Genomic DNA, 25,396 nt, shown 5'->3' on the forward strand with positions numbered 1-25,396 from the left:
ATCTACGCCCTGCGGGATTGGATCTTTTACCCGCGGCGTTACACTAGTGCCTTTAATTACTGGAGAGGCAGAGTCAGTCGCATGTCAGTTTCTCTGCAAGTCAGTCACATGGCGCGACATGTTGGGGCCTCTGTATTGAAGTGCTTCTTAAAGAACACCTGGGTTCGTAGAGTGAGTCAGCTGCCAGACCAGTAATATGCCAGGAAAGGGGGTTGTGAAGATCTGGTAGGGCTAGGAGAGAGTCGGTCACATTCTGGGCCTCTGTCAGGCTTGCATGTCCAGAGAAGTCAGTCGTATGTCGGGTACAGTCAACCGTCAGACCACTAGCATGCTAAGAAGAGGGGTGTGAAGATCTGGTAGGGCCTGGAGAGAGTCGGCCTGTGACAGGTCAGTAAGGCTGGGGCAGATTCGATCACTTGTCCTGACTCCTGCCTGATAACATCTGGAAGGGCTGGTAGACAGTGACATGTTAAATTGTGGGTCTGTGGCCGATCAGGAGGGCTGGGAAGAATCTGTTGACCTACTTGATAGCATCTGGTGGGGTGAGGGTGCACGTCTGTAATGTGTACAGTAAGGCTGAGAGAACTTTCAGCATGGATGCACTGTTAATCAATATCTGCCTGCTTGATTCCCCCCGCCCCCCTAATATTAGAGACCGTAATCTGGGCTTTAGCAATGGGCCCCCCACCTCGCCTCACGGAAGTGTTATGCCTGTATACAGGACTCTGCCCCAGCTCCTATAACTGTTAACAGTATGACCTCCCTCTGTACAAGACACTGTGGGAAGGGGCTGTCGAGGGGAAGGCTTTTAGGTGTATTTTCATATTTCACCGCTGATGGTTGAGAAGTCTACCACAGTAATGGTAAATTATATTTTATTTATTACCTTGTTTTATTTAGCGCCTTTAGTCGTCGTCCGGCATCCTCGTAGAGCTACGGAGATAGGCACTGTGAAGGCTGAAAGCCACGTGCCTGGGTAGATAGGCCAGGAGATTCCAATGTTGCCTTAAGAGATTTGTGGTATGTGCTGGGATCCGAGCAGGGTCACTGCTGGCAAAGGTCACGGTTAAACCACAGGGTCAGGTATTTTGTAAAAGGATGCCCGACGCTAGGGACCAGACGTCTGGAAAGGCGGGGCCGACATGGCGGGGCGCACCGGCCCCCACTCGCCCCGGGTCCCTTGGTGACCCGGTAGTGATTGAGTCACTTCCGGGTCACGAAGTTGAACAAAGGCCAGGACGGTTAAATCCGGCCTGGCCTGCTAGGGGTTAAAAGGCCGTGCAGCGTGGGAGTTTGCCTCTTTGACTCCTGCGCACCACGGCTTGGCCCTTCCAGCCTTTAGGAGGCTCTAATTAATTTTTTTTTGTTTCGCCCTTGAAGGTCTGCTGGATTCCGGATCGGAACAGGGCGGGTCACGATGACCACGAAAGGGGGGGGCAATTTTTACACTATTTTTCTTTGTTTGCTGCAGGTCAAATAAGGCAGAGAGGAGTGGACGGGCGGCCATCGGAGTCTTTCCAAGTGATTTCCCACGGCAGAAGGAGCAGCGGCAGCGACGTCGTCTTTAAAAGACTGGTGCCAGTGTGCGGCGGTGGGATCACGGAAGCCTCGGTGGGGCAAAAAAGCAGGTCGCCGGTGGTAGTGCACACGGGCTGCCGAAGGGAGCTGGTCTTCGAGTGGTACAGCTGATCATCGCAGTACGGTTCCGAAAGGTGAGCCATGGGCCGCGTGCCGTGTGGGCTGTTTTCTCGCAGCAAGGGTGTGTGTACATGGTGCAGCCAAATATAAAAATTTTACGGTACAGACGGTTATATGGCCTGTTGCACATCAAGTTAAAGATCGTCAGTCAGCGCGTCTGTTTAAGTGGATGCTGTTAGTTCAGGAAGACTCTTGAGCTCTCTTAGCATACGAGAGATAGCGGGATCGGTACCTGCATTCTCCAAGCTGTTTTGCTTTTAACATTGGAGTATTGATCATTGATAGACAGGGTTGGCCACCGCGTGGTTGTGTGGGCCCATGTGAATGTGGGGTGCGGATATGTGTAACGAGGGACTTTGCTAGGCTCCAGTGCACCCAAAATATATTTCCCCTTCCTTCACTAACGTAGCAGCTGTTGGAACCACCAAGCACGGACTGTTGGCGTTCCGATGCTGTCGGTGGAGCAGGCTTTGCCCACACATGCACGCTGTGTTTTTGTAACGTGCCAACTTGTAATTTCTTGCTCAAGTAACCCTGCTGCTCCTATTGTGAAGCGCTCTGACAATTTTGGGGTCAGTCTGTGCTATATAAAACGCAAAGGTTAAAAATTGAAAGGGACGACAGCTTGGGAGGGGATTCTTCTCGCCATACAGGAGATTAAATCTAGCCAGCCTGTGCTACCATATAGTGGCCATATTGAAGAAGTCGGAAAGGATTGTAATAACATACCTTTCAGAGCATGGGTTCCGTAATAGGTAATTTAGATCTTTTGGGGGGACACTTCATGAAATGCGTGAGTTTCCCAGACTATAAAGATCCTGTTGTCAGATATGTCCTGAATTATGCTTGACTCCCATTTTGAAAAAATACGAATAATATTGTAGAACTAAATGGGGCAGAATGAGAGTCAGCACGGCCTGTATTTTCTTTAGGTGGCCTTATTTCACACTAAATGGTTTTCGTTGGGAATGGCGTTGTTGCTGTAATGAACTGTTCAAGTAGAAGGTATGAAGTTTTACTTAGTAACTACTAGTGACTAAAGCGGGCGTCTGTATACAAGTATACCATAGACTGTGACTGGTCTGGTAAGGAAGTAATTAATCCAAAAAGGGCAAACTAGCAGGGGGCATTGATGCTGGATGGTACTTGCCAAGGAGAAGGCAATGTGCAGGCAATTGGAGTGCGAATGAAATCTTTTGAGAGTACGACATTATATTATGCAAACCAATTTCTGCGTGTTTGCCTTCCTTCACTGAAAATATTTAGTTAGCTTTTCCGTCGAGGGAACCTAGTACTCGTTTCAATTTTTGTACAGATAGCAACCGTGAGCAGGGGTATAAATCGAGGTCAGGCCCCATGAGGAACGTATCACACTATAACCAGTAAATTAGCGGCGATCATTATTTTCCATAGGAAGGATTATCGTTAAGCATGAGCACAAAATCCGTTCCGCTCGCGGATTTTGCGGATTTTCGGTAAATTCGCAATCCGCGAACTCCCGCTAATTTACCGAAAATCCGCAAATCCGCGAGCGGCGGATCCGGGGGGCAAAAGTTCAAGCCTTCAAGCTTGAAGTTGTTGTAACTATTTTAGCTTCAACAGGAAGCACTAAAAGATAAAATAAAGCAGGTGCTCGAGCACCTGCTTTATTTTATCTATTAGTGCTTCCTGATGAAGCTAATTTAGTAGCTATTTTAGGATGGCGCTGGCAGCTTGCCGGCACCATCCTGAAATAGTTACAGGATGATGGACAGCTCACTCAAGGGACCCCTGCGCCCTTGGGCGCGATTGCATAGTAACACACACATGGTCGCTGGAACTAGTTGAAGCTCAATTCAGTGACGCATTCATCAGCCCAAAAACAATCGTGAGCGTGGAGGAGGCTGGGCAGGTGTGCTTCCTTCCCAAATCTACCGTCGGAAATCAGCTGTGATGCTGGATAGAGGCCTTTGCATTCTTGACTTTCACAAGCGCAATCCCTGTGCTGTTCCGGTGACCAGGAGCTTCTTTCTCTTCATCTGCTGCTCTGATCTTTCTCTGACCTTTTATACACACAAGAGGCATGTGAACTCGCATGGAAGCCCTGCCAACACACTCGCGGTGTGCACAGTCTTCCCGCCATTTACCCACTATGATGGACAGCTCACTCAAGGGACCCCTGCGCCCTTGGGCGCGATTGCATAGTAACACAGAGGGCAGAAGAGCACAAAAACGAGTGGGACAGAGGGCAGAAACGAGTGGGGCAGAGGGCAGAAGACCACAAAAACGAGTTGGACAGAGGGCAGAAACAAGTGGGGCAGAGGGCAGAAGACCACAAAAACGAGTTTGGCAGAGGGCAGAAGACCACAAAAACGAGTTGGGCAGAGGGCAGAAGAGCACAAAAACGAGTGGGACAGAGGGCAGAAACGATTGGGGCAGAGGGCAGAAGACCACAAACACGAGTGGGGCAGAGGGCAGAAAGGCACAAAAACGAGTGGTACAGAGGGCAGAAGGGCATAAAAAACGAGAGGGTGGCAGTGATGAACCAGAGGGCGCATCACGGTCTCGCCCCAAAATAAACCCTGTGAACACGCAAAGCGCCCCGCGAACATGCCAAAACGCCCCGCGAACACACAAAGCGCCCAGTGAACACGCAAAAATATAAAAATCGGCAAATTCGCACAAATTCACGAATTTTGAGGATCGCGAATTCGCAAATCCGCAAATTCGCGAATTGCGAATTCACAAAATTCGCCTATGCTTAATTATGGTCCTATGCTTCAACTTTCCGTAAGATTGGTGTACATTTGGTTCTAATGGTAAGCGCCTTGATGCCCCCAGACCAAGCAATGCCTCATAAATTGAAAAAAACAAGAGGTGTCTGTTGCTCTCTTGCTCAAAGGTGTCCTCATAGCGGCCAAAGTTTTAGAAAAGAAATAATCCAATGCATGCGTTAATGCAGAAGGAGGGGATGTGGTCCGTCGGCATAAACGCCCGACACTGCTGCTAGAGACCAGAGTTCGAGCCTCGGGGTTGCGGATACATCTTGTGATTCTGGGCAAATCACTTAACCTCTCTGTACCTGAATGTGTAATGTAAATACGGGCCAAAAAAGTGCAGGAAAAGGATACGTGAACTTATTGATCATTGCAACCACGAAACGGTGTATGCTTTTAACCCCCGTGGTAAATAATTCAATAACAAGGTCGCGGAAGGGAAATACTGGGATCACATTTGGCAGTTTGTTTCAATTTTAAGCAATTGGGTCTGCGGGACAAATATACTCTGTCTGGATTCACCGACGCAAAAGCTAGAGGTGCAACGTAATAGGGCACATTTTTATGATGGCATTGTTTAATTACTGTCATAGTTAATATTGCTACAAGGGGCCATTGGTCGCTTCTCTAATCTGCTAGTTGAACGATCAAATATAGCATTAAGTATCAAAAAAGGGTGAACAGCAGAGCTTTGGGGGAAGGGCCTGTTACTATGTGGCGAGAGGTACAGCGGCGCAAGATTGCGCTTAGGGGACAAACAGGGGGGGTAGGAGTGCTCCAACCTCCTCTAGGAGTCATAGGGCAGGCTACATTCAAGGACATCGACGGAATGTAGGAAAGTCATTTCAGCAACTGTTAAAAAGTATTTACTACTTGGTGAGTGCGAAGTTACACTATGCAAGCCAATTCCTTTGTGTTTGCTTTTATAGGACAACAATGCTACAAATTCATGTTTTGCATTGATACTTTGAATTTTGTATTCTTTTTTTAAATGAAAGCAATTGGGGGGCTAGGTGAAATTTTGTTAGTCTTTTCACCTGTAACAATTAAAATAGGTTAGCACTGTCCTTATTCTGGATATGCTTTTGGCATCGACCATATTGAGCCTCGCCGGGGCCAGCTTTAGTTCTAGTCAATTTGCCCTCCTTGACAACCAAATTCACTAACTGGACACCATATGATGATGCCTCTTTTGCTTCCTGTTTGAACAGCATCAAATCTGGCTCTCCACGCGATCCGGTACCGGCCAAAATCTTAAAACAATTGGACCTGAGCTCTCGCCGTGTCCTAATGAAGCTTCTCAACTCTTCTCTGTCTGAGTCCCACGTCCCACAGGATTGGAAACACGCGATGGTCATTCCCTTATTGAAAAAGGTCGGAGCTGACGTGACAAATTTATCTAATTTTAGACCTATCTCGTTGCTCCCCGTCCTTTCTAAGATCCTGGAAAGGCATATTAATGCTCAACTAACTCACCTTGCTGAGAGTCTGGGATTTTTACATCCATCCCAGTCAGGTTTCAGGGCGCATCATTCAACCGAAACCACACTCCTAGGAGTTACCGAGAGTTTGCGACACGGTATCGACCACGGAGAAACATCGGCACTCATCTTACTTGATTTGAGTGCGGCATTCGATACCGTGTCTCATTCCATCCTTCTTGAGACTCTTCGGTCCCTGGGAGTGGAGGGCCCTGCTTTGACCTGGATAGCTTCCTTCTTAAGTGACCGCACTTTTCAGGTCTTCTCTGCCAAAGCCTCCTCTACAGTTTGTCCATCAGCGTACGGCGTTCCCCAGGGGTCTATACTTAGCCCATTGCTATTTAACATCTACGTTAGACCCCTGGCCACTATTGTGGAGGAAGCCGGTCTTTCGTTATACTCTTACGCTGATTACACTCAGATTATTTTTTCTCTTTCCAACAAGGAGTGCAATAAAATCTCAACGCTGAAATCAGGTCTGACCCGTGTGTCCCAATGGATGAAAAGTAATTTTCTTAAATTGAACGGGGACAAAACCGAGTTGATGATACTGGGCAATGACAAAGATCTGTGGGGCCCCCACCATCGGCCGACGGATATGGGACCAACCCCTCATCCCGTCACCCAAGTTCGGAACCTCGGATTCCTCATAGACGAAAATCTTACTATGAGGCAACAGGCAGCCAAGGTGGCATCCATCTGTTTTGCCACCTTGAGATGGCTTCAGACAATGTTGTGGATGCTGCCTCTTTCCACACAGAGAACCGTAGTGCAGGCATTGGTTGTTTCCCACCTGGACTACGGCAACGTTCTCTATCTTGGAGCAGATTCCGCAACGATAAATAGGCTCCAAGTGGTCCAGACCGCGGCTGCTCGGCTCCTTTGTAATGTTCCGCGAAGAACATCTGCTTCCTTTGCTCTTCGAGACCTTCATTGGCTCAGGATCTCGAATCAAATTAAATTTAAAGCCCTTTGCCATGTTTTCAGGATTAAACTAGGCTCAGCTCCGAAATACCTTCAGGGCTTAATACAGTCATATAAGCCAACCCGTAATTTGAGATCCTCCAGAAGTGGTGACTTTGTGGTCCCCAGGTTCAGGCTAGTGAAAATGGGTGGTCGTTCCTTTTCTCATTTGGGCCCAAAAATTTGGAACATCCTTCCCGTGTCCCTAAAGACGGAGACCTCTCTTCTTCGTTTCCGTAAGGGACTCCAAACTTGGCTCTTTCAGCAGTGAGTAGAAGGTTTTTGTCCAAGAAGTCCAGCCTGCTAGTCCTTTTTCTTCTTGAGTCTGTCCCTTGGTGCCGGGAAACCCACTGCGGGTAGGTGTGCGCCTTACAAGTTTAATAAAAAAATAATAAATTGATGCTCCCAGAAGCCTTTGGCTCTGCAGGAGGAATTCAGTCCTTACTGTGAATAACTGCCTGTCTTGTGCAGTTCTTATTCATTGCAGGGAATTATAAGCAGCACTGGTTTGTGAAATCTGTGAATATTCAATGAGTAAACCCTTTTCCAGGGCTCGGGAAGGGCGTTTCTTTAATAGAAATCCTGCCTGGTTTAAAAAAAATTCCTCATGCAGCGCAACGGCTGCGCTGCTCCTATGGGTGGTTTATGTTAACTGGGCTGTGCGGATGGTGTCGGGCCCACGTAACTTCTCCATGCCAATGCCCTCTTTCTCGGGGTCCACCTTGTGAGTAACGCGTGTTTAAGTGTAGGCATTGACAAGGGTTGTGAAAGCCAGTTTCCCAGGTTGCGCGGCACTCTATGCTATGCGCAGACATTAACCGAGTTCCCTGGCAAATCAAAGCATAAAGCCAAACAAGGGACTTAAATATTTCATTTCAAAGGCAAATAACACCGTGGGGGCTGAGTAATGAATTCATTTTGGGAAATGAGTAGTGCGTAAAAGACTCTGTATCATGTATTATTAGGGGTTTCAAATTGCAAACCTCAGCAGGGCACCTGAGGTGAGCAAATCTAGTGTGATGCTGAGAGTGCTCTGTACGACAGCTGTCTTCCACCTAAACTTAAAAATCACCCAGAGTCCTATGTTTTTTGTTATTGCATGTTTATGCAGCACTATATTTCTGAAATATGGTTTGTTTGGACTTAAACTGGGTGTGCCCTTGGGTGGGGAGGGAATTATACATCTCGGAGGGCCCTAATTAGGGTGACACACATGTCGGGCGTTACTTTTAATCATGTCAGGTTGGCTGGGAAGGAATTTTAGCAAAAGCCAGAGCGGTTATTGTTGCCGCTGATGGGGAGTGCTCTATACGGGAGCTGTTTTCCACCAAGATGTGAGTACTACCCAGGGTTCCTTGCTGCTTTATTGAATAATTTATGCACTTTATTTCTGAACTGGTTTTGTTTAGACTTTAACTGGGTGCTCCCTTGGGTAAGGGCAGAGCTATACCTCTCCGAAGACTTTAATGAGAAGGGAACACATGTCAGGGGTTGTTTTTGATAATGTTAGGTTTGTTTGGATGGTAGTTTACCAAAAGCTACGACTGGACTGGTAAGGGCTTAGGGCCAATGTTACAGCTCGGCACGTATTGCAAATTGCTAATCCTATGCGTAATACCTTTGTGGCAATTACAGTCGGAAGTGTTAATGGGAATGCATCTGGCGCTAATCTTAGCTAAGGCTTAGCATGTGAGGACAATGTAATACAGGCATGTGTATGGCAGTATCGTTACAAAGCCAAAAACACTAATCGTTTGTGTTGGTCTTTTCCATTTTATGTATGGCTGGGTCCATGGCGGATATCTGGGAAGTGCTCCACACCACCACAACTGCAACGGGTGGACAGCCAAAGGGACGCGTACGTCAGGCACAGGAATGGCAAGCAGCAAAGTCAAGTGTAATGGGCGATCGATCAAGGACTCAGGAGGTGCCAACACTGGGTTGACTGTTTATGTGTCTATTAACCTTAGAGTTGGCTGGCCACAGTAATGTTTCAAGGATGTTGCTTCACATACTATGACACTATGTTCCTTATCAGGAAACAGTATTTTGTCAGTAACGGTACCTTTGCTCGCAGTGCCACCGTGGTTGTCATAGTAGATTCATGGGTCACCAATTGGTGGTGCCAGCGGTAGTAATGGGGCAGTGCACGGGGATGTGCCTGGCCAGCCGGGCCAAACCCAGGAGTAATAGGCCTATGCAACACCTCAGCACCCCTTGTCGGGGAGCGGGACCCTGCATTTACAGGGGACCGAGCTCCCAGTTGCCATTTTGTAGATGCCGCGCGTTTGGTGACTTCAATAAGGAAGTAGACATACACTGAACATTTCCCAGAGCGTAGTGGCCAGGTGTGGGAGGTTAATAGACTTCACGATATGTCAGTGGGAGCTTTTGGAGGCCTGTGGTTCCCTGGGTAGCCTTTTCAGTTGCTCTGACAGTGGGTGGCAGCGTCATGAGCGATCTGTCTTATTGGGAGCAGCGTAATGCCATCAATTAAGCCCATATGGTGGCACTATGGCGGCACGTATAATTTCCGTGGATCTGACACCCCTAGATTAATTAGCGCTCATTTTGTTGGGGGGGGAGCCCGAAAGGACATGTACACCGGGACGCTTGGGTAGAAGGGTGGTCAACATGACCGTACTCTGGGTACACCCTGGTGCAGACATTCCAGATCTCCCGAAGTAGGGAAGCGGGTCTGTGAAGCCATTGTGCCCATGGGAGCAAATACCTAGTACATCAATAGTGAGGCTTGCTAACTGCAACCCATAGCCCAGGGGTGCATCTGGGGGAGGTGTGCTTCTTGTAAAACGGTGTTTGTTTGTCCACATATGGGTTTCAATCAATTGCAGAGAATTTTTCTCGCCTACGAAAGGGAGTATAGGGACAAGGTATGACCTTGCAAGGAGTTGGTAGGGGCCGATAGTCAGACTAAACATATAATGGCTAGGGTGACGATTTAGAGTTAGGGCATGACCTTTCAGTGTAGGAGGGTAGTGGGGGGGCCAGATAGTCGGTCAACTACGCTGGCCTGTGGCGGTAAGGTCATGATTGGTGAGCAGCTAATTTAAGGTCCTTAGGGGGCGGCACCATTCTCGAATGGGGTCGCCCAAAGGGAGAGACAAGTTGTCTCTCATAGAACTCCAGGGGCAGGTACAGCCTGTTGGGTACATGGGTGCGGAGGAGACAGTCACGCTTTCTCTAAGCTGGATGGCCACCCCGTACGTGCACAATGACGCCAGTAAACAGCGCAGAGATGCAAGGGCCCCCCTTTAATGGAGTTAAGGGAGCATATGGGGGTAACCAGGGGGCCAAAGTACCCTCACGGTAAGCGGGCCCTCTGCGCATGTGCACTTCGACAGAAGGGCGTGGTTAATAGATCGAACGGGGGTAACCGGGAAGGGGGTGTGCCCCCACGGTAAACGGGCCCTCTGCGCGTGCGCACTCCGACAGGAGGGCGTGATTAATAGGGTGTACGGGGGTAACCGGGGAAGGCGTGTAGCCCCACAGTAAACGGGCCCCCTGCGCATGCGCGCTCCGCTTAGGAGGGCGTGGTTTAGTGATAAGGATCTGACACCAGTTATTAACCTTGCCGTAGGCCCAAATAGGTACGCAGAAAATAAATATGTTTAATGTGATTGATATGTTAGTTTTTTGGATAGGAAATACCTTGTACTAGAAATATGTTAAGGTTAGCCATCTGAATACTTGTATATATCAATTGTAACATTTTCTGTGTAACTGTGTAAATATTCTTTATTTACATTTTTTATTTATTTTGTATGTTTTAATAAATACGGCCGGGGGGTCGAAAGATCCCCCGCCTTCCAAAGAAAGGCCCTCTCACGTCCTGTTAATAATGTTATGCTGGTTAACGGAAGGGTGGGGGTCCTCCGGCAGTCCCTGGCCATATGGAAAGGCGGGGCCGACATCGGCCACGCCGCACTTATGGCAGGGCGCACCGGCCCCCACTCGCCATGGGTCCCTTGGTGACCCGGAAGTAATTTAAGTCACTTCTGGGTCACGAAGGGAACAAAGGCCAGGCCGGTTAAATCCGGCCTGGCCTGCAAGGGGTTAAAAGGCCGTGCAGCGTGGGAGTTTGCCTCTTTGACTCCTGCGCACCACGGCTTGGCCCTTCCAGCCTTTAGGAGGCTGTAATTAATTTTTCCCACCCACCAACCCCCGAAGCATATGATTGTTTATTGTGTGTTACGAAGGTTTCACAATTTTGTTGCAAGTGTTTATGTAATTGTGTGTTATGAAGGTTTCACAATTTTGTTGTAAGTGTTTATGTAAGACAAAAGTGTCTGATTAATATGTTTTGTTCCTTAGAACTTTCTCCCATTTTCAGGTCATCAATCGTCGAATTTATTGCTATGCCTAGGTCAGGCGGTAAGGTCATGATTGGTGAGCTGCTAATTTAAGGTCCTTATGGGGCGGTGCCATTCTCGAATGGGGTCGCCCAAAGCGAGAGACAAGTGGTCTCTCATAGAACTCCAGGGGCAGGTACAGTCTGTTGGGTACATGGGTGCGTGGGAGACAGTCACGCTTTCTCGAGGCTGGATGGCCACCCCGCACGTGCACAATGACGCCAGTAAATGGCGCAGAGATGCAAGGGCCCCCCTTTAATGGAGTTAAGGGAGCGTACGGGGGTAACCGGGGGGCCAAAGTACCCTCACGGTAAGCGGGCCCTCTGCGCATGCACACTTCGACAGAAGGGCGTGTTTAATAGGGCGTACGGGGGTAACCGGGAAGGGGGTGTGCCCCCACGGTAAACGGGCCCTCTGCGTGTGCGCACTCCAACAGGAGGGCATGGTTAATAGGGTGTACGGGGGTAACCGGGGAAGGCGTGTAGCCCCACGGTAAACGGGCCCCCTGCGCATGCGCGCTCCGCTTAGGAGGGCGTGGTTTAGTGATAAGGATCTGACACCAGTTATTGACCTTGCTGTAGGCCCAAATAGGTACGCAGAAAATAAATATGTTTAATGTGATTAATATGTTGGTTTTTTGGATAGGAAATACATTGTACTAGAAATATGTTAAGGTTAGCCATCTGAATACTTGTATATATCAATTGTAACATTTTCTGCGTAATTGTGTAAAAATTGTTTATTTCAATTTTTGATTTATTTTGTATGTTTTAATAAATACGGCCGGGGGGTCGAAAGATCCCCCGCCTTCCAAAGAAAGGCCCTCTCACGTCCTTTTAATAATGTTATGCTGGTTAACGGAAGGGTGGGGGTCCTCCGGCAGTCCCTGGCCATATGGTTATGGCCAGGTTATGGCGCTCCTCTTGTTCCAGCGCACTGTGTGCACGGTGCAGCGCACTTCCAGTGTAATAGGAGACGGTGTGTGTCATTCTGTGTCTGCCCTTCCAGTGCGTGATCAGAGACAGTGCGTTTTCCCTGTGTGCCCTGCCAGTGTGTGCAGTTTCTACATGTGTCCTCTTGTCCCAGCAAGCTGTGTGCATGGTGCAGTGCACTTCCAGTGTAACCAGCTGTTGTGATTACTGGTGGGGTTTACTCTAATGGAATACATTCTGCATGTGTTTTTGTGTGCGTTCACTCCGTCCTCCGTATGCATACCTCATATGTACTGTGTGCGTGCGCCCCTTTTGTAAATGCTGTACATGGAGTCTCCTGTGTGAGTGTTTATGTGCCGTCTGCTCTGGGTGCATGACACAAGCATTATGTCTTGTACCTTGTTTTATCCGTGGGCATGATGCATCTATGCCCAGAGTAGGTGAACAGGGTGCTCTCTGTATGCTGTTTGCACACTCCATGTGTGCTATGTCTTTACACTGATTTCGCTGTATATGCACTGAGTGTATGTCTGTGCACAGTTACCTGTTGTACACTCACACAAAAGGAAACAGAAACCACATATTTTGTGTTTCAGGTGTAGATTCTAGTTCCCTGTTGCATTCTGGTACATGTAGTTTTCCCTCCACTACCCCATTTTAAATGCAAAAAAACTATTGGTCCGACAACTCTAAGGCGCACCCATGGCTTTGGCACACACTTGTTCTTTAAATATTCACTCCACTGCAAACAAAAATAAGCATTAAAAATGCAATAGGTCTCACCTCCTATTAAGTTAAAGCCATTTACTTTGCTATACAATACCATTAGCAAAGCAAATTGCTTTAACTTAGTCAAAGGCGAGACCTATTGCATTTTCAATGCTTTTCATCTTGATTCTCATAATACCGTTAAAAGAGCTTTGCAAATGGTCACATAGATATTAAAGAGCTAATGGAGAGGGAGGAACCCTTTTCAGTGAGCATGTAACTTCAGATAATGAAGATTCCCTTGGCTCAACATTAAGTAGTTGATTGCAGTTTGAGAGGAAAGATCAGGTCTATTCAAAGGCAGATCCCTTAATGGTAGACCATTTGTTTATTCAGGAAGTTGTGATCCATGCTGCTATAGCCTGTTGAATTTTGAAGGACTATGAAAGCAGAGTTTCTGTTATAACTCATAGTCTGACAATGTTGTTATGTGGCCCCAGCTCACGTGAACTTGGATTGATGGGTGTGTTGGAGGTGATCTAAATGTAGGTGTTTTGGGGCATGCAGCTCCCATTCTATAATCTTGTGGGCACAGGGTATGATAAAAAGCGGTAAATAGCTAGTTGAGATTTCTTAGATCATCTGAAGATTTCTTTGAGAAGGAAGTGATAAAGGCACGTTTCATGAATCTAGGAATTAACATGGTTAAATATTAAGCAACTCATTTTATCCATGGATCAGTTATACAAATGAATTGCTTGATAAATGAATCATTGCCGGGCTCTGTTAGCTAGTAATACACTTTTGTTTTTGAAGCCAACACTTGACAGTTCATCTTTAGTTTGTGAATAAAAGGAGGGGTAAAAACTAATTTATGTGATTCAAAATAATGTGGGGAGTATGTAAGGAAATGGTTTTGAAATGCTAGAGCCATCTTCCAAATATTGTTTGAAATTAGCTAAGACAAAGAACCGATCTTTGCACTTTTGGTGGGTTGTTCATGGGGCACAATCATTCAGAATAGTTACCCCTTAGTAAAGGTTGAAATTCCAACACATTTGTTTTGAGGCACCACTAATGCTTTTGATGATGTGTTAATGCACAGCAGAGTTTCCAAAGAGTGACTAAGGACATGCAGTGCCACATATGAGGCAGACTCAAATGGAATAACATTCTTTAACACAAAAATGTTCTAAAAGAAATACTGTATACTAGGAACATCACCTACAAATGCACAGGGTTTTGTCACACCAAAGAAGCATACTGTAGATGTTCATTTTTGTTAAAAGCAACAAGAAGCTTGCTAACTCTTGGATAGGCTACATTATTGTTAATCAAGTATATACTTTACCTGTGAAGGTCACTGTTGAGCTCAAGGGAGTAACACTGGACACTGTGGTGGTGGTAGTTAACATAACTTGTGGTAGAGGTGGAGCACATGCATAGTAGATTCTGTTTACAGTCCCATTGGCATCACAGGTGATATTGAAGCAACCGCCAATGGTGTCTGTTGTATGGCTGATTAACTCATTGTATTTGTAGATCTTCCCCTCATATACACAAAGACATGCTGAAAATTAGAACAAGCAGATATCTCCCATTAGTAAAATAGAACAGTTCGATTCAAATGATGCATCTATGAGAATTATTTTCAATGCTTTTTCAATTATTAATAGATTACTGAATCACTTAACATTAAAGGCAATAACAAAGTATTAACAGTAGTAATGAACCAGACACTGTCAACATCTCCCTCGCAGTTGCAGAGGGGTGCTTCTTCCCCAAGCACTGCCCCTCAGTCAAAGAGGTGATTAGGGCCATTAAGGTCAGCCCCGCTGGGTGGCAGAGCCCCAGGCCAGGTTGGGCTCCCTCAGGACCTATTTAAAACCAATCTGGACCTGTGTAGCCAACATCCATAGAGCATCAAGTTCTTCTACCAAGATTGCTGCCTGGTCTAACTTGCTCATTGTCCTAATTTTTAGGAAAGGCAACCGGGAAGATACTAGCTGCTACAGCCCCATTTCCCTCCTGGACTCCACTATGAAGGTGTTGGGCCGCGTCCTGCTATCCCGCTTGGAGGCATGGGCTGAGTTAAGCAGCTCTGCATTGGATATTGAGTATGGATTCCGGAGGGGGATTGGGATGGAAGACCAATGCATTAATCTCTGCCTCTTTCTGCGGAAATATGCAATCGCCAAATGCGGAACCCTCCACCTGGGCCTCATGGATCTGCCCAGTGGCTTCAATAGCGTACCCCACTTGAAACTGTAGGATAGACAGGTCAGTCAGAAACACTATTAGGGAAATCTACTGCGGCTCTAATGCTGATGTTAGGTTCAGGCTGGGGGGGGGTGCTCGGAAACGTTTAGGATGCAAAGGGGTGTCAGAAAAGGGTGCATCCTCACACTGTTCTTATTTTCATTCTATATAAAGCACCTGGAGAGGGATTTATTTTGAAGGTCATACCCCAGATTGGATATCGCCCAATACCAGCTCTCTTGTACGCTGACCATGCGGTTATCATGGGCCCTGCAGCCTTATGACTGCAGCGTCTTTTGGATGCCTATACATTCTTCAACACTACAACATCTTTGTGGTCTCTTGTGGCCTTGGCTGGGCCCAAAGCCTGTCTTTAAGCTCCAGGCCACCCCTTTTAAACACATGAATAACTTCAACTATCTTGGGGTAATCTTCAAGTATAGGGGGCCTGGCTCCGGCAGATAGACAATAGAAACAACCAGCTACCAAGGAGTACCAACAGAGCTTTTTCCTTCACTGTCAAACTGGGCAAAAGAACGCTTACCCATATGTTGCCCATTTACGTGCTAAATGTCTAGGGGTGGCTACCTACGGCGGTAGGGTCTGTGTGTCTCTGGTGTAATCGCTACAACAGATTATCAAAAATAAATTCAGACGTCCTCTATTGGGTTTACAACCGTCCATCATCTCTTTCATCACTCATGGGGAGCTAGGTCTTATCCAACTGTAGGGTATTTTAAGTAATCACCCACTGTTATCATGGCGTAGGATTCGGGTTAAGGAGGCCCTCTCCCTAAGCAGACTGCTAATTAAGGACTGTATGACCCTCTCACTGTCCCTAGATTACCTAGACACAGCAGTGTGCCTGGGCAAGCAGTACTTATTTGAAGACACTCTTCGATGTTTGCACATAATATCCAAAAGGGACACATGCTGAGAGAAAGAGAGATGAGCTAAGGTGTTAACACTCCCTTCTGTCACTCGTTATTTGCAGCTTGACCCCACTAGGAGCATGCAACCATTGTTATCATATGATGTACAACACTATCAGCACTTTATTTTGCTCAGGTTTTGACTCAACATTTTTCATAGACTGGTTACCTTTCCTTAGTGTAATGACTGGTTGCGTAATCTAATGCCTTGTCCAAGTGAACAGGTGTCAGCACAATGCACCTTACATTGAAAGTTTTTCTGCACCTTTTACTCTGCTTATAGGTTCATAGTCCTCAAACCTTTCTTAAGTAAGCACTCCCTGAACCACTGCACAGACGCCTTGCATTTATTACATTCTCTGGGATCAGGGGAGATTGCCTTTACTGTTTATGCCATCTTGGAGATGGTGCTCAAGGCAAGAAAATTGAAGGATGACACCTTTGCGCAGTATGATTTTAGACTTATTGTTATCTTGTCCCATTTACTGATTAAACAATTTTTATTGCTGTGTTGTATTTTAATCTTTGTATTTCTAGCACTTTAATAGCAGATGTTTTATCTTCATTGCAATAGACCATGTATTGAACCCGGTGTCTATATGTTGTGGTCGTCTTCGTTTTCTCTCTGTGGGAGTTACTTAACATGCTATGTCTTATCTAATTATATATTGGTTTTGTATTTTACTTTTATGGTCTATTTTAACATGACCGAATAAAGTTGATTGGACTTGACTTGAATGATGTTGTCTTTTGTGAAGCTCGATAAACTGAACAAAAGGAATCTTGGAGGATATTTAAAATGGATTGCACCACCGGAACGCCACTTTTTACGACATTCGGGTGGCGCAATGCCCTGCTCCATATTTACAAAGTGGCGCTCAGCCACCCGGTGTGGCTTAACGCCGCTATGTAAATATGGTACCCTTTCAGACTGTTTTCTGCATCAAAAGGCATGCAATGAATGTTGCTGTGGGCGTTCCACCACACCACCCATTGCTTTTTAGGTCTCGCTCGAGACCTATTGCTGTGGAGTTGGCTCTCAAGGGAGACAGACCTGGGCACGCGCGTCGAATTCCCATCGTGGGCGCGCACGCCCAGCCCCCGGAGCCGTGCACATCTCCAGATTGCCAGGGTCAGCCATGCCTCTCTCAGTCGCGCGCACACACACACACTGCATACACACACGCTCACACACACACGCGCACCCCCCAACCTACTCACGGGCTCATGTTCACACACACACACAGTCACACATGCGCATCCACACACTCAGTCACACACGCGCATCCACACACTCGAAGTGCCCATCTCCTGTCTCGCTAGCCTGATGCACCAAAAAAACAGTATTTACACGTCCCCCTACTCACCAGGCTGATTCAGGACTCCCCCGCTGCTCTCCAGGCCGGTCTTTCCTCCTCAGGTGTGTGGGGTCAGTGGCTCAGGCTCGGCAGCAGGCGGGGCTCTCCATGAGCACGGGAGCCCGACGTCCGATGTGCACGCTCACGGCACACGGAAACGCGCACAGCGTGACTTTGAGTGTGCGCCCGTACAGCTGAGGTGCATGCTCACGACGTTATCCTTCGCTTGTTCTATTTGTATCTCTTCCCTCTGTGACTTCACAACTTGTACATTTGCAATTTTTTTCCTGCTTGTATAATTTATGTAACTCATGTAATCCGAAATCCTTATGTATCGCAACTGGTTCTTTGGTATAGCGCTCTGACACCTTCCGGTAATGTTCGCGCGAGAGAAAATCGCATTAACTAAATAAATAAATAAATGAACTGTGGCCCTAGGGAGTCGTGCGTGCCCCTCGTTACCCTGCTGTATACAACCTCTTGCACGTGCACTGTCTTGGAGGGGCCGCGGCCCTGCGTCTGGCGCTGCAGTAGTCAGGCACGCCAGGGTAAGGCCCTAACCGGGCATTAAAGCCTGCCTTGATGTCGCGTCTGTGGGATTCGAAGGTCTGCAGCCCACACCTGCTGCGCCACACTGCGGTTTCCTACCCTGAGCCTGGTGCCGGCTACACCCTGTGCAATCTCCCGGCCCGCGCTCCCGCGGCCTCTTATCGCTCTGCCCACCTTAGCCAGGAAAGGCTGTGGCTCTGGGAGATGGTGCTTCAAAGCGCATGGTCTGTTCGATGAGCGGCAGAAGAGGGTTCAAGTCGCAGCCCGCTCCTAGCGCTCAGCTCTTCCACACACGAGCCTTTCTTCCACCCGAGGCGGCCGGAGCTTTTAACGCTCACTTTTGCCCCACATAGGTCGGATTTCCGCGTTTAAATATGGAGGACAACCGCTAAGGAACGGGCAGGTGAACTGAGGGGTTTGCTTAAATTTGTGATAAGTTAAAATATTTCTCGAGCGCACATGCGCAGTAGACCTGGAACTTGGCCCGAGTATATTTCAGCCTACACTGCTATCCAAAAGTGAAGAAACCTATTTGGAGGAAGAGAGGGTCCTCATTATTTTCCCAGCCAGGATACTTGGGAGTGGTCTGGTGTGGTGGCTTGGCGGGTGGTATTCAGTACTTGCTATTCAGTTTGCTAACCACTGGTTGCTATCTTTGCAGGATGCCGCAGTCTCCCAAAATCTCATTATCCGCGTGGGGACCAGGAAGAGCCAGGTGAGTTTTTGGGTTATTGTGCCCCTCAGACCCACGTTGTGTCTGACATTTGTTTAAGTAAAATACATATTTCAGGTGAGCTCTATGCCTTAAATAATTTTTATTGCCTCCACATTAGCACAAGTGGTGACTGGGGTTTGTATACACGGAGAAGAAATGAACGGCGAACAATTAAGGGCCGCCCTAGATCATGTTATTTGCCTTCCAGTGAGGTGGATAAAATGAAGTAATGTCGGCTGCGTTTAAATATTGGTTATCTCTGAAAGAATGTTTCCAGCTGCAATCAGGATGGTGTGAGGTGACTAACACCCACTTTTCTGGTTTTACTGCTGTCAGCCAATAGCTTTGCAACAGACTCTTGGAACCCTCCCTGCGAGAAATATAGGCTTTCCAGGTGCTTAGTCACAGCAGACCATATCCAAGCGGATGCAAATTGTGTATATACCATCCGCCAATAGGTTAGTTCATCACCTGTAATGTTTTGCGTTGACATTCACACCTAAAGTACCTGTGAAGTGGGTGTCTGACTGCAAGTGGGGTTGGAGTGACGGGAGGTTGGTCGATGATTTATAATGAGCCAAAACTCATTTCACAAGCACATCTCTGTGTGGTTTCTTTTTACTTGTCTCCTTTCTTTTCCCATTGCTTTCGTTTGCTCTGTAAACCCACCTCCAAGCCTTTCTTTTTAGCTTTCTCTCCCTATATCTGACATTTTTCTCTGTCCATCCCCATTCTGTTTGTATCTCATCGCCGATTCCCCTCTTCCTCTCATCGATTTTTATCTATCCCACGCTCTCTCGATCTGTCACTCTTTTTCGTCCTCTCCCTCCATTGAACTCTGACACCCTTTCTGTCTACTCACACTTTCACTCCCTCTTTCGATCTGCCCCTCCATCTCTTGCTTTTTTTCGACTTTTTCACCCGCCTGAGCTCTCAAGCTTTAGACAGTGATCAGCTCCTTGGTTACTGATACTTTCACTCATAATCTTGGTTTTAACCCTGCCCCATAATCTTTCTGTCTCCCTGTTGCTCATAATTCTGAGGCCCTTCTCACCCACAAAGCTCTTTCGCTCCTTCCTGTGAGAAATTCGCTTTTGAGGAAGTTCACTCCCATAGTGATCATTCCCTTTCCTATCTCCTCTGCGCCGTTCTTCTATCCTACTCCTTGTTTTCAATGTTTCCTTTCACCACTTTGAGACGACCGTTGAGTAGCGTAAAATGCCATACGAATGAACAGCTTAACTTACATGTGAGAAAACAGAAAGAGGGTAGGAGCACACTGCCTCGCAGCCCAGTACTCCATTTGCCCCAATGCATCATGGTAAATGCAGTGCATGTTAACACTTACTTCCGTAGTAGTCTTTACTTTTTCACCCTTGTTGGTGCAAACTGTGCTGTGTAATTATACACATGTTTCTGAGTTAATTCCTTTATCAGTAGAGAGCAATAAGTCGTTTTGGGGTGCTGAAAATGCTGCCCAAAGTCTTTTCTGGTCTTTGTACCACTCACTGGGTGCAGGTGCATCAACACAAGCTCGTCGGCTCAGTTCCTCAAGGGACCCTTTTGAAACAGGAGGGTGGGAGCACAGTGCCTATCATCCCAGCACTCGATGTACCCCAGTGCCTCATGGTAAAAGCAGTGCATGTAAACACTTGCTTCAGTAGTATTCTTTATTTTTTCACCCTTGTTGGGGTAACCTGAGCTATGTAAACCTCCCCCCCCTGTGTTTAAGAGGGTCCCTTAAGTTGACAAACGCCTGGTGTGCACCTGTGTGCCTATGGAGTGGTACTGTGACCTGTGAAAACTTGGGCAGTATTTCAACAACCCCAGATTACTTTTCTCTGTTCTCTAGTATTTCTGCTCTTTACTAATGAAGGACTAAACACAGAAACATGTGTCTAGAGATAACAGCACTACCTGCACCAAATTTTGTGAGAAACTACAGCAACTTTGAAGTAAGCGTAATTCGTTTACCGGAAGGCAATCGGATGAACTGTGCTGGGATGAGAGGCAGTGTGCACCCCCCCTCCTTATGTTACAAGGACCAGAACACAAAGCAGAAAACCCTAGACTCTGTCACCTACTCCAGGTGTGCGTAAATTGATAATGTTCCCTCCTTTTAGCTGGGTGTTTAGTCCAGTCAGAGAGTGCCTTTTTTGGGAGTTCGATTTATGGAGCTCTGTAGAGTGACTGGATTCACCCTGATGCCCTGTAACCTTTACTGCAAAATAACCATTTTTAGGTCTCGCCCTCGAGAACTATTGTCGTCGAGATGCCTCCCAAGGGAGACAGACCAGGGCACGTGCAGCGATTGGGGTCTGTGGACGCGCACGTCCAGCCCGGCGCCGTGCACTTCTCCTGTCCCACATTCACATCGTCAGCCTCTCGCCTCTCTCAATCACACGTGCACACACACAGCCACACTCACAAATGCGCACACACACACACACACACACGCAGGCACACACACGCAGGCACACACACACCCCCACCCCACTCATGGGCTCACACACGCGCACACACACACAGCCCCCGCCCACCCCACTCACCGGGTCTCTTGTTCTATTTGTTGCATTTCTATCTTTAAGACTCAGTCATCGTTTAAGAGAAAATAAGAACTGGAGTATTGCATTTCTTGAGACTGCTCGGAATGCTGCAGGCATTGGCTGCTGGGCTGAGATGTGCCCAGGGGCATGCGGGGGTACCAATGCCCTCCTTGCTCAGCCCTCCTCTTTCAGGTGAAGAAGCTCCCGCCCCTCATTCCAGTTGAGAACAATGCTAATCACCCGACCCAGGTGGATGACATCACCCCGTCGGCAGTGTCGCGCTACGTGGGGTTTCCGGCTAGTAGAACAGCGGTGGCTGATGGTGCATGCGCACAGCTGAGCTTCCCAGTTCCAACGGCCCCGTGCTGAACCTGCAAGATGAGCGAGGGTCGCAAGGGTCCCGTCGGCGGCCGGGGCTCGCCGCTCCGGCAGGTGAACGGATCTGCAGCGAGCTGCATACAGAGTAGAGTCTGAGGTGTTTGACGACGGGACTAATACCTTCTTCTGGTAAGATGTTGGGTTATGGAAGGCGCAGGTAGGGCAGTGGGACAGGCACTCGTTTGACCCGTTTCGGGCACTGGTTGAGAAAAATCTTCAGGTGCAGGATTTAACTTGTGGTGAGGCAAGTGGAAGATGTCCACTTATTACATCGTGCTGCCCGTGGGGTAACATTTGACCAGTAAGACAGACCCTCACACCGGTAGACAGCGAGCGCATGACCTGCCTAGACTCCTGCGGGAGAGGATAGCAGGTTTTGGCCCTGCGCCGTTAGCTTAATAGCGCAAAGCTGTGGTTGGACATTACAATCCGGTGCAGCTGCAGGCCCTTGTCTCTCGAATGTACAGTGCAAGTCTCGCCATTTCACGGAGTGAAGGACGGTGACAGCCTCTTGCTCTCCCATAGATCAGTAGAGCTACAGTATTCCCTTGTAGTCTCGAATAGTGATGCATACTGACTCTGTTTTATGATTTCACGGCCTCTCGCAGATAATGCTGGAGACACAGCTCCTGTCCTCGTACAGTGAATGATGTTTAGTGACAGCTTTTCAATCCACTCCAGTGTTTGATGGCAGATTTTGACTAGTGCAACGAATGATGTACATTAACTGAGACTAATTGGCTGTTGGTCAACGTCTAAGGGAACGGTGCACATCTGTTTTTATGCTCTTTATGCAACCGCAAGTTACACTGTACGGTGGAACACTGCACAGTTGCTTTTCATCTTATAATAGTACAGTGAGTGTCTCATGGTGGTTATGTATAGCGACAGGCTGCAAACTTGAACACTTTCAGTGGCAACTAAGTTTTCAAGGCGGTGCCTCATTATAACTGCTCTCCTTGGTATCGCCGCGATACGTTTGTGAGACTTCTCATATATATCCCAACAGCTTTAAATCTCTTAATTGCATAGCATTGGGCTGAGCTTAAAATGACATAGTCCAAGTCCCGCTAGAATATGGACCTGTCTTGTATGTAGGACAGACGTCACATGTAATCTGTGCCCAGGGCATGTGAGCTGGATTTATAGTTTGGCACGTCCTCCCTCTCTGCTCCTGTAAATTCGCTCTGCTCTCAGCCAGGTTCAGTCTTAAGATGTTCAGCACCTTAAAGCCTTCTACCCCCAGTGTCGCTGTGTGATTCTTTGTATTACATTTTGAACTGTATAATTGTTCCCTAAAGTAAAAGCAAAGTTATAGTTTTAGCATGCCCAATATGTTGATACAAGTTGCGATTTAAAAGCTTTTTCTTTCATCGATGCTTTCTCTAGTTAACCTTTTTCTAATGCTATTAATATAAAACACAGGTGCTACACGTTTTAAGTGTTTATTCTAAGATGGCACTCTTCACACTGGTATATCATATAGAATTCTGGTTTTGCTCTAACGTGCCCATGGTTGGGATAGTTTAAACAGAAGGTCTAGAAGCAGAGGTATGTGGGATACAGTCAAGCCAAGCGCAACCACCATAAGCAACGCTGGGCGACTCAAGCAATCCCGGATTTGCTCCCGTAAATGAGCCGCCATCTACACTATTCCTCAAAGCCCTCCGTAGTCCTCAATGTCTTCTGGTAATCCAGACCTGGGTGGGGCATAGGAGCTCTTGAGACCTATTGTCGACGAGGGAGACAGACCGGGGCACGCGCGGCGATTCTGGTCTGTGGACGCGCACATCCAGCCAGGCGCCGTGCACATCTGTTGCTCCACATTCACACTCACGGAAGCACACACACGCGCACACACACACACACACACACACAGGCACACACACACACACACCCCCCTCTTCCTCTTACCTCACCGTGCTCTTGTTTCCTATTGGAATTCATGCAGGCAGTGGGATTTATTTCTAGGCTGTCCTCAACTTGAGAGCTAGTTTCAGGGTCCAGTTTGTTTACTCTTTTCACTTTCTGTACAAACCTAACATTCCCCTGGGGAGCTGCCCATCACTAATGGTGCGCTTTGAGACCGGCGAAGCAATCTGGGTAGTGCGAGGAAACTTACATAAAATTCCCCTAAAACTTACTTTTAATTTCGCCCCTGAAAATGCTGGAACTCCACCACAGCAACTGCCCAGAGATTTCCTGCTCTTTCCCGTGCTCCTGAGCTGTTAGAATGCCGGTTCCAGGCAGGACAAGCCTCCGCCTCCAGCTCCGAGCCTCTCCTCTGTCTCAGTACCGCTCCCGTCTTCCTGAGCCTCGGGAGTCCTCATACGCTGCCACCGCGCAGGATACCTCCGTACAGATTTCTCTGGACTCAGACAGAGTCAGGTACCCAAAAAGGTTGCCTCTAATTCGGGTGAGTAAACTTCAAGCGGCGATTCTGGTCTGTGGACATGCACGTCCAGCCCGGCGCCGTGCACATCTGTTGCTCAACATTCACACTCACGGAAGCACACACGCGTGCACACTCACACACACGCAGGCACACACACACACACACACCCCTCCTCCCTCTTACCTCACCGGGCTCTTGTTTAGCGGATTGTGTGCTATTTTGCCCCATGGTGACCTTCTTTCATGCCCATTTTCAGTTACACCCTTTCCTTATTCTGTTTACGCATAATTGCTATCTTTGCCCATCTTTGCTGTGTATTCAGTCACTTTTGGCTATCTTTAGGTCTGTCTGCGCTTGTCTCTAATGCAGAAGATGCATGGATGTGAAAACCCCCTTCTACACACACACACCACTCTCGCTCAACATCTGAAACCGCAGTTTCCAAGGTGCTTTGTGTTTACATAACTTCTGCTCTGTCGTCTGCCTGCTTGGTTGAAAAGGGGCACTTCAGCCACTGAGGGATGTGAAGCAGGCGTTGGTCAGTCGCAGGGCACTCTTGTTTTGAGAATGCTTCATACAACAGTTGATGGGACAGTTAACCAATCGGTAGAGTTATAAAGCGCTATTTGTTGTCTGTCAGGGTATCTAGGCGCTCAAAGTGTTTAGCCTTTCTGGTTTCTAAAATTTGTGAGGCCTGATGACTCGGTTCTGTCCCCGGCCCCTCCGCAGCCCGCACCCCATTTAAACACACTTGGATATAAAACAGCATAAGTGTATTACTGCGTTAGTAGTGATGCCTGTTTTACAGAGGGGGGAAATCATTCAATTCCCCTGTCTTTATTGGTTGATTTTGCTCGCAAGAAAGTGTCACTCATAGTTTTTAAATTTCACTCATAAATAAACTGCAATTATGAAAATGTCACACATAAGCAATCTGAAACATTGCCATCTATGCTCGGCTCTTGGCTTTGGTAATGATTACCTTGTATTGATTACAAGGCTTTTGTGGACACCGGTTGTACACAAATTCTATAATGCTCTTAAAGTGTTCGAATATAATGCTGTGTTTAGAAACTCAAAGTATGCAAATGCCGAAGATGCTTGGATGTGAAAACCCCTTCTACACACACACACCACTCGCGCTCAACATCTGAAACCGCAGTTTCCAAGGTGCTTTGTGTTTACATAACTTCTGCTCTGTCGTCTGCCTGCTTGGGTGAAATGGGGCACTTCAGCCACTGAAGGATGTGAAGCAGGAGTTGGTCAGTTGCAGGGCACTCTTGGTTTTGAGAATGCTTCATAGAACAGTTGTAGGGACAGTTAACCAATCGGTAGATTTATAAAGTGCTATTTGTT

The 25,396-nt window shown here is 47.5% G+C and overlaps 1 protein-coding gene across 1 annotated transcript in view; it reads right to left on the minus strand.

Annotated features, from left to right (window-relative positions):
* LOC144823882 (mucin-5AC-like) overlaps positions 1-25,396 on the minus strand; it is a 663,881-nt gene that overhangs the window by 255,768 nt on the left and 382,717 nt on the right. Inside the window, exon 27 of the mRNA XM_078682770.1 lies at positions 14,260-14,478. Within this exon, the coding sequence (XP_078538896.1) occupies positions 14,260-14,478 (219 nt within the window). The remainder of the gene's footprint in view (positions 1-14,259; positions 14,479-25,396) is intronic.

This window comes from Lissotriton helveticus, chromosome 3_1 (assembly GCF_964261635.1).
Source record: "Lissotriton helveticus chromosome 3_1, aLisHel1.1, whole genome shotgun sequence".
NCBI lineage: Eukaryota > Metazoa > Chordata > Amphibia > Caudata > Salamandridae > Lissotriton > Lissotriton helveticus.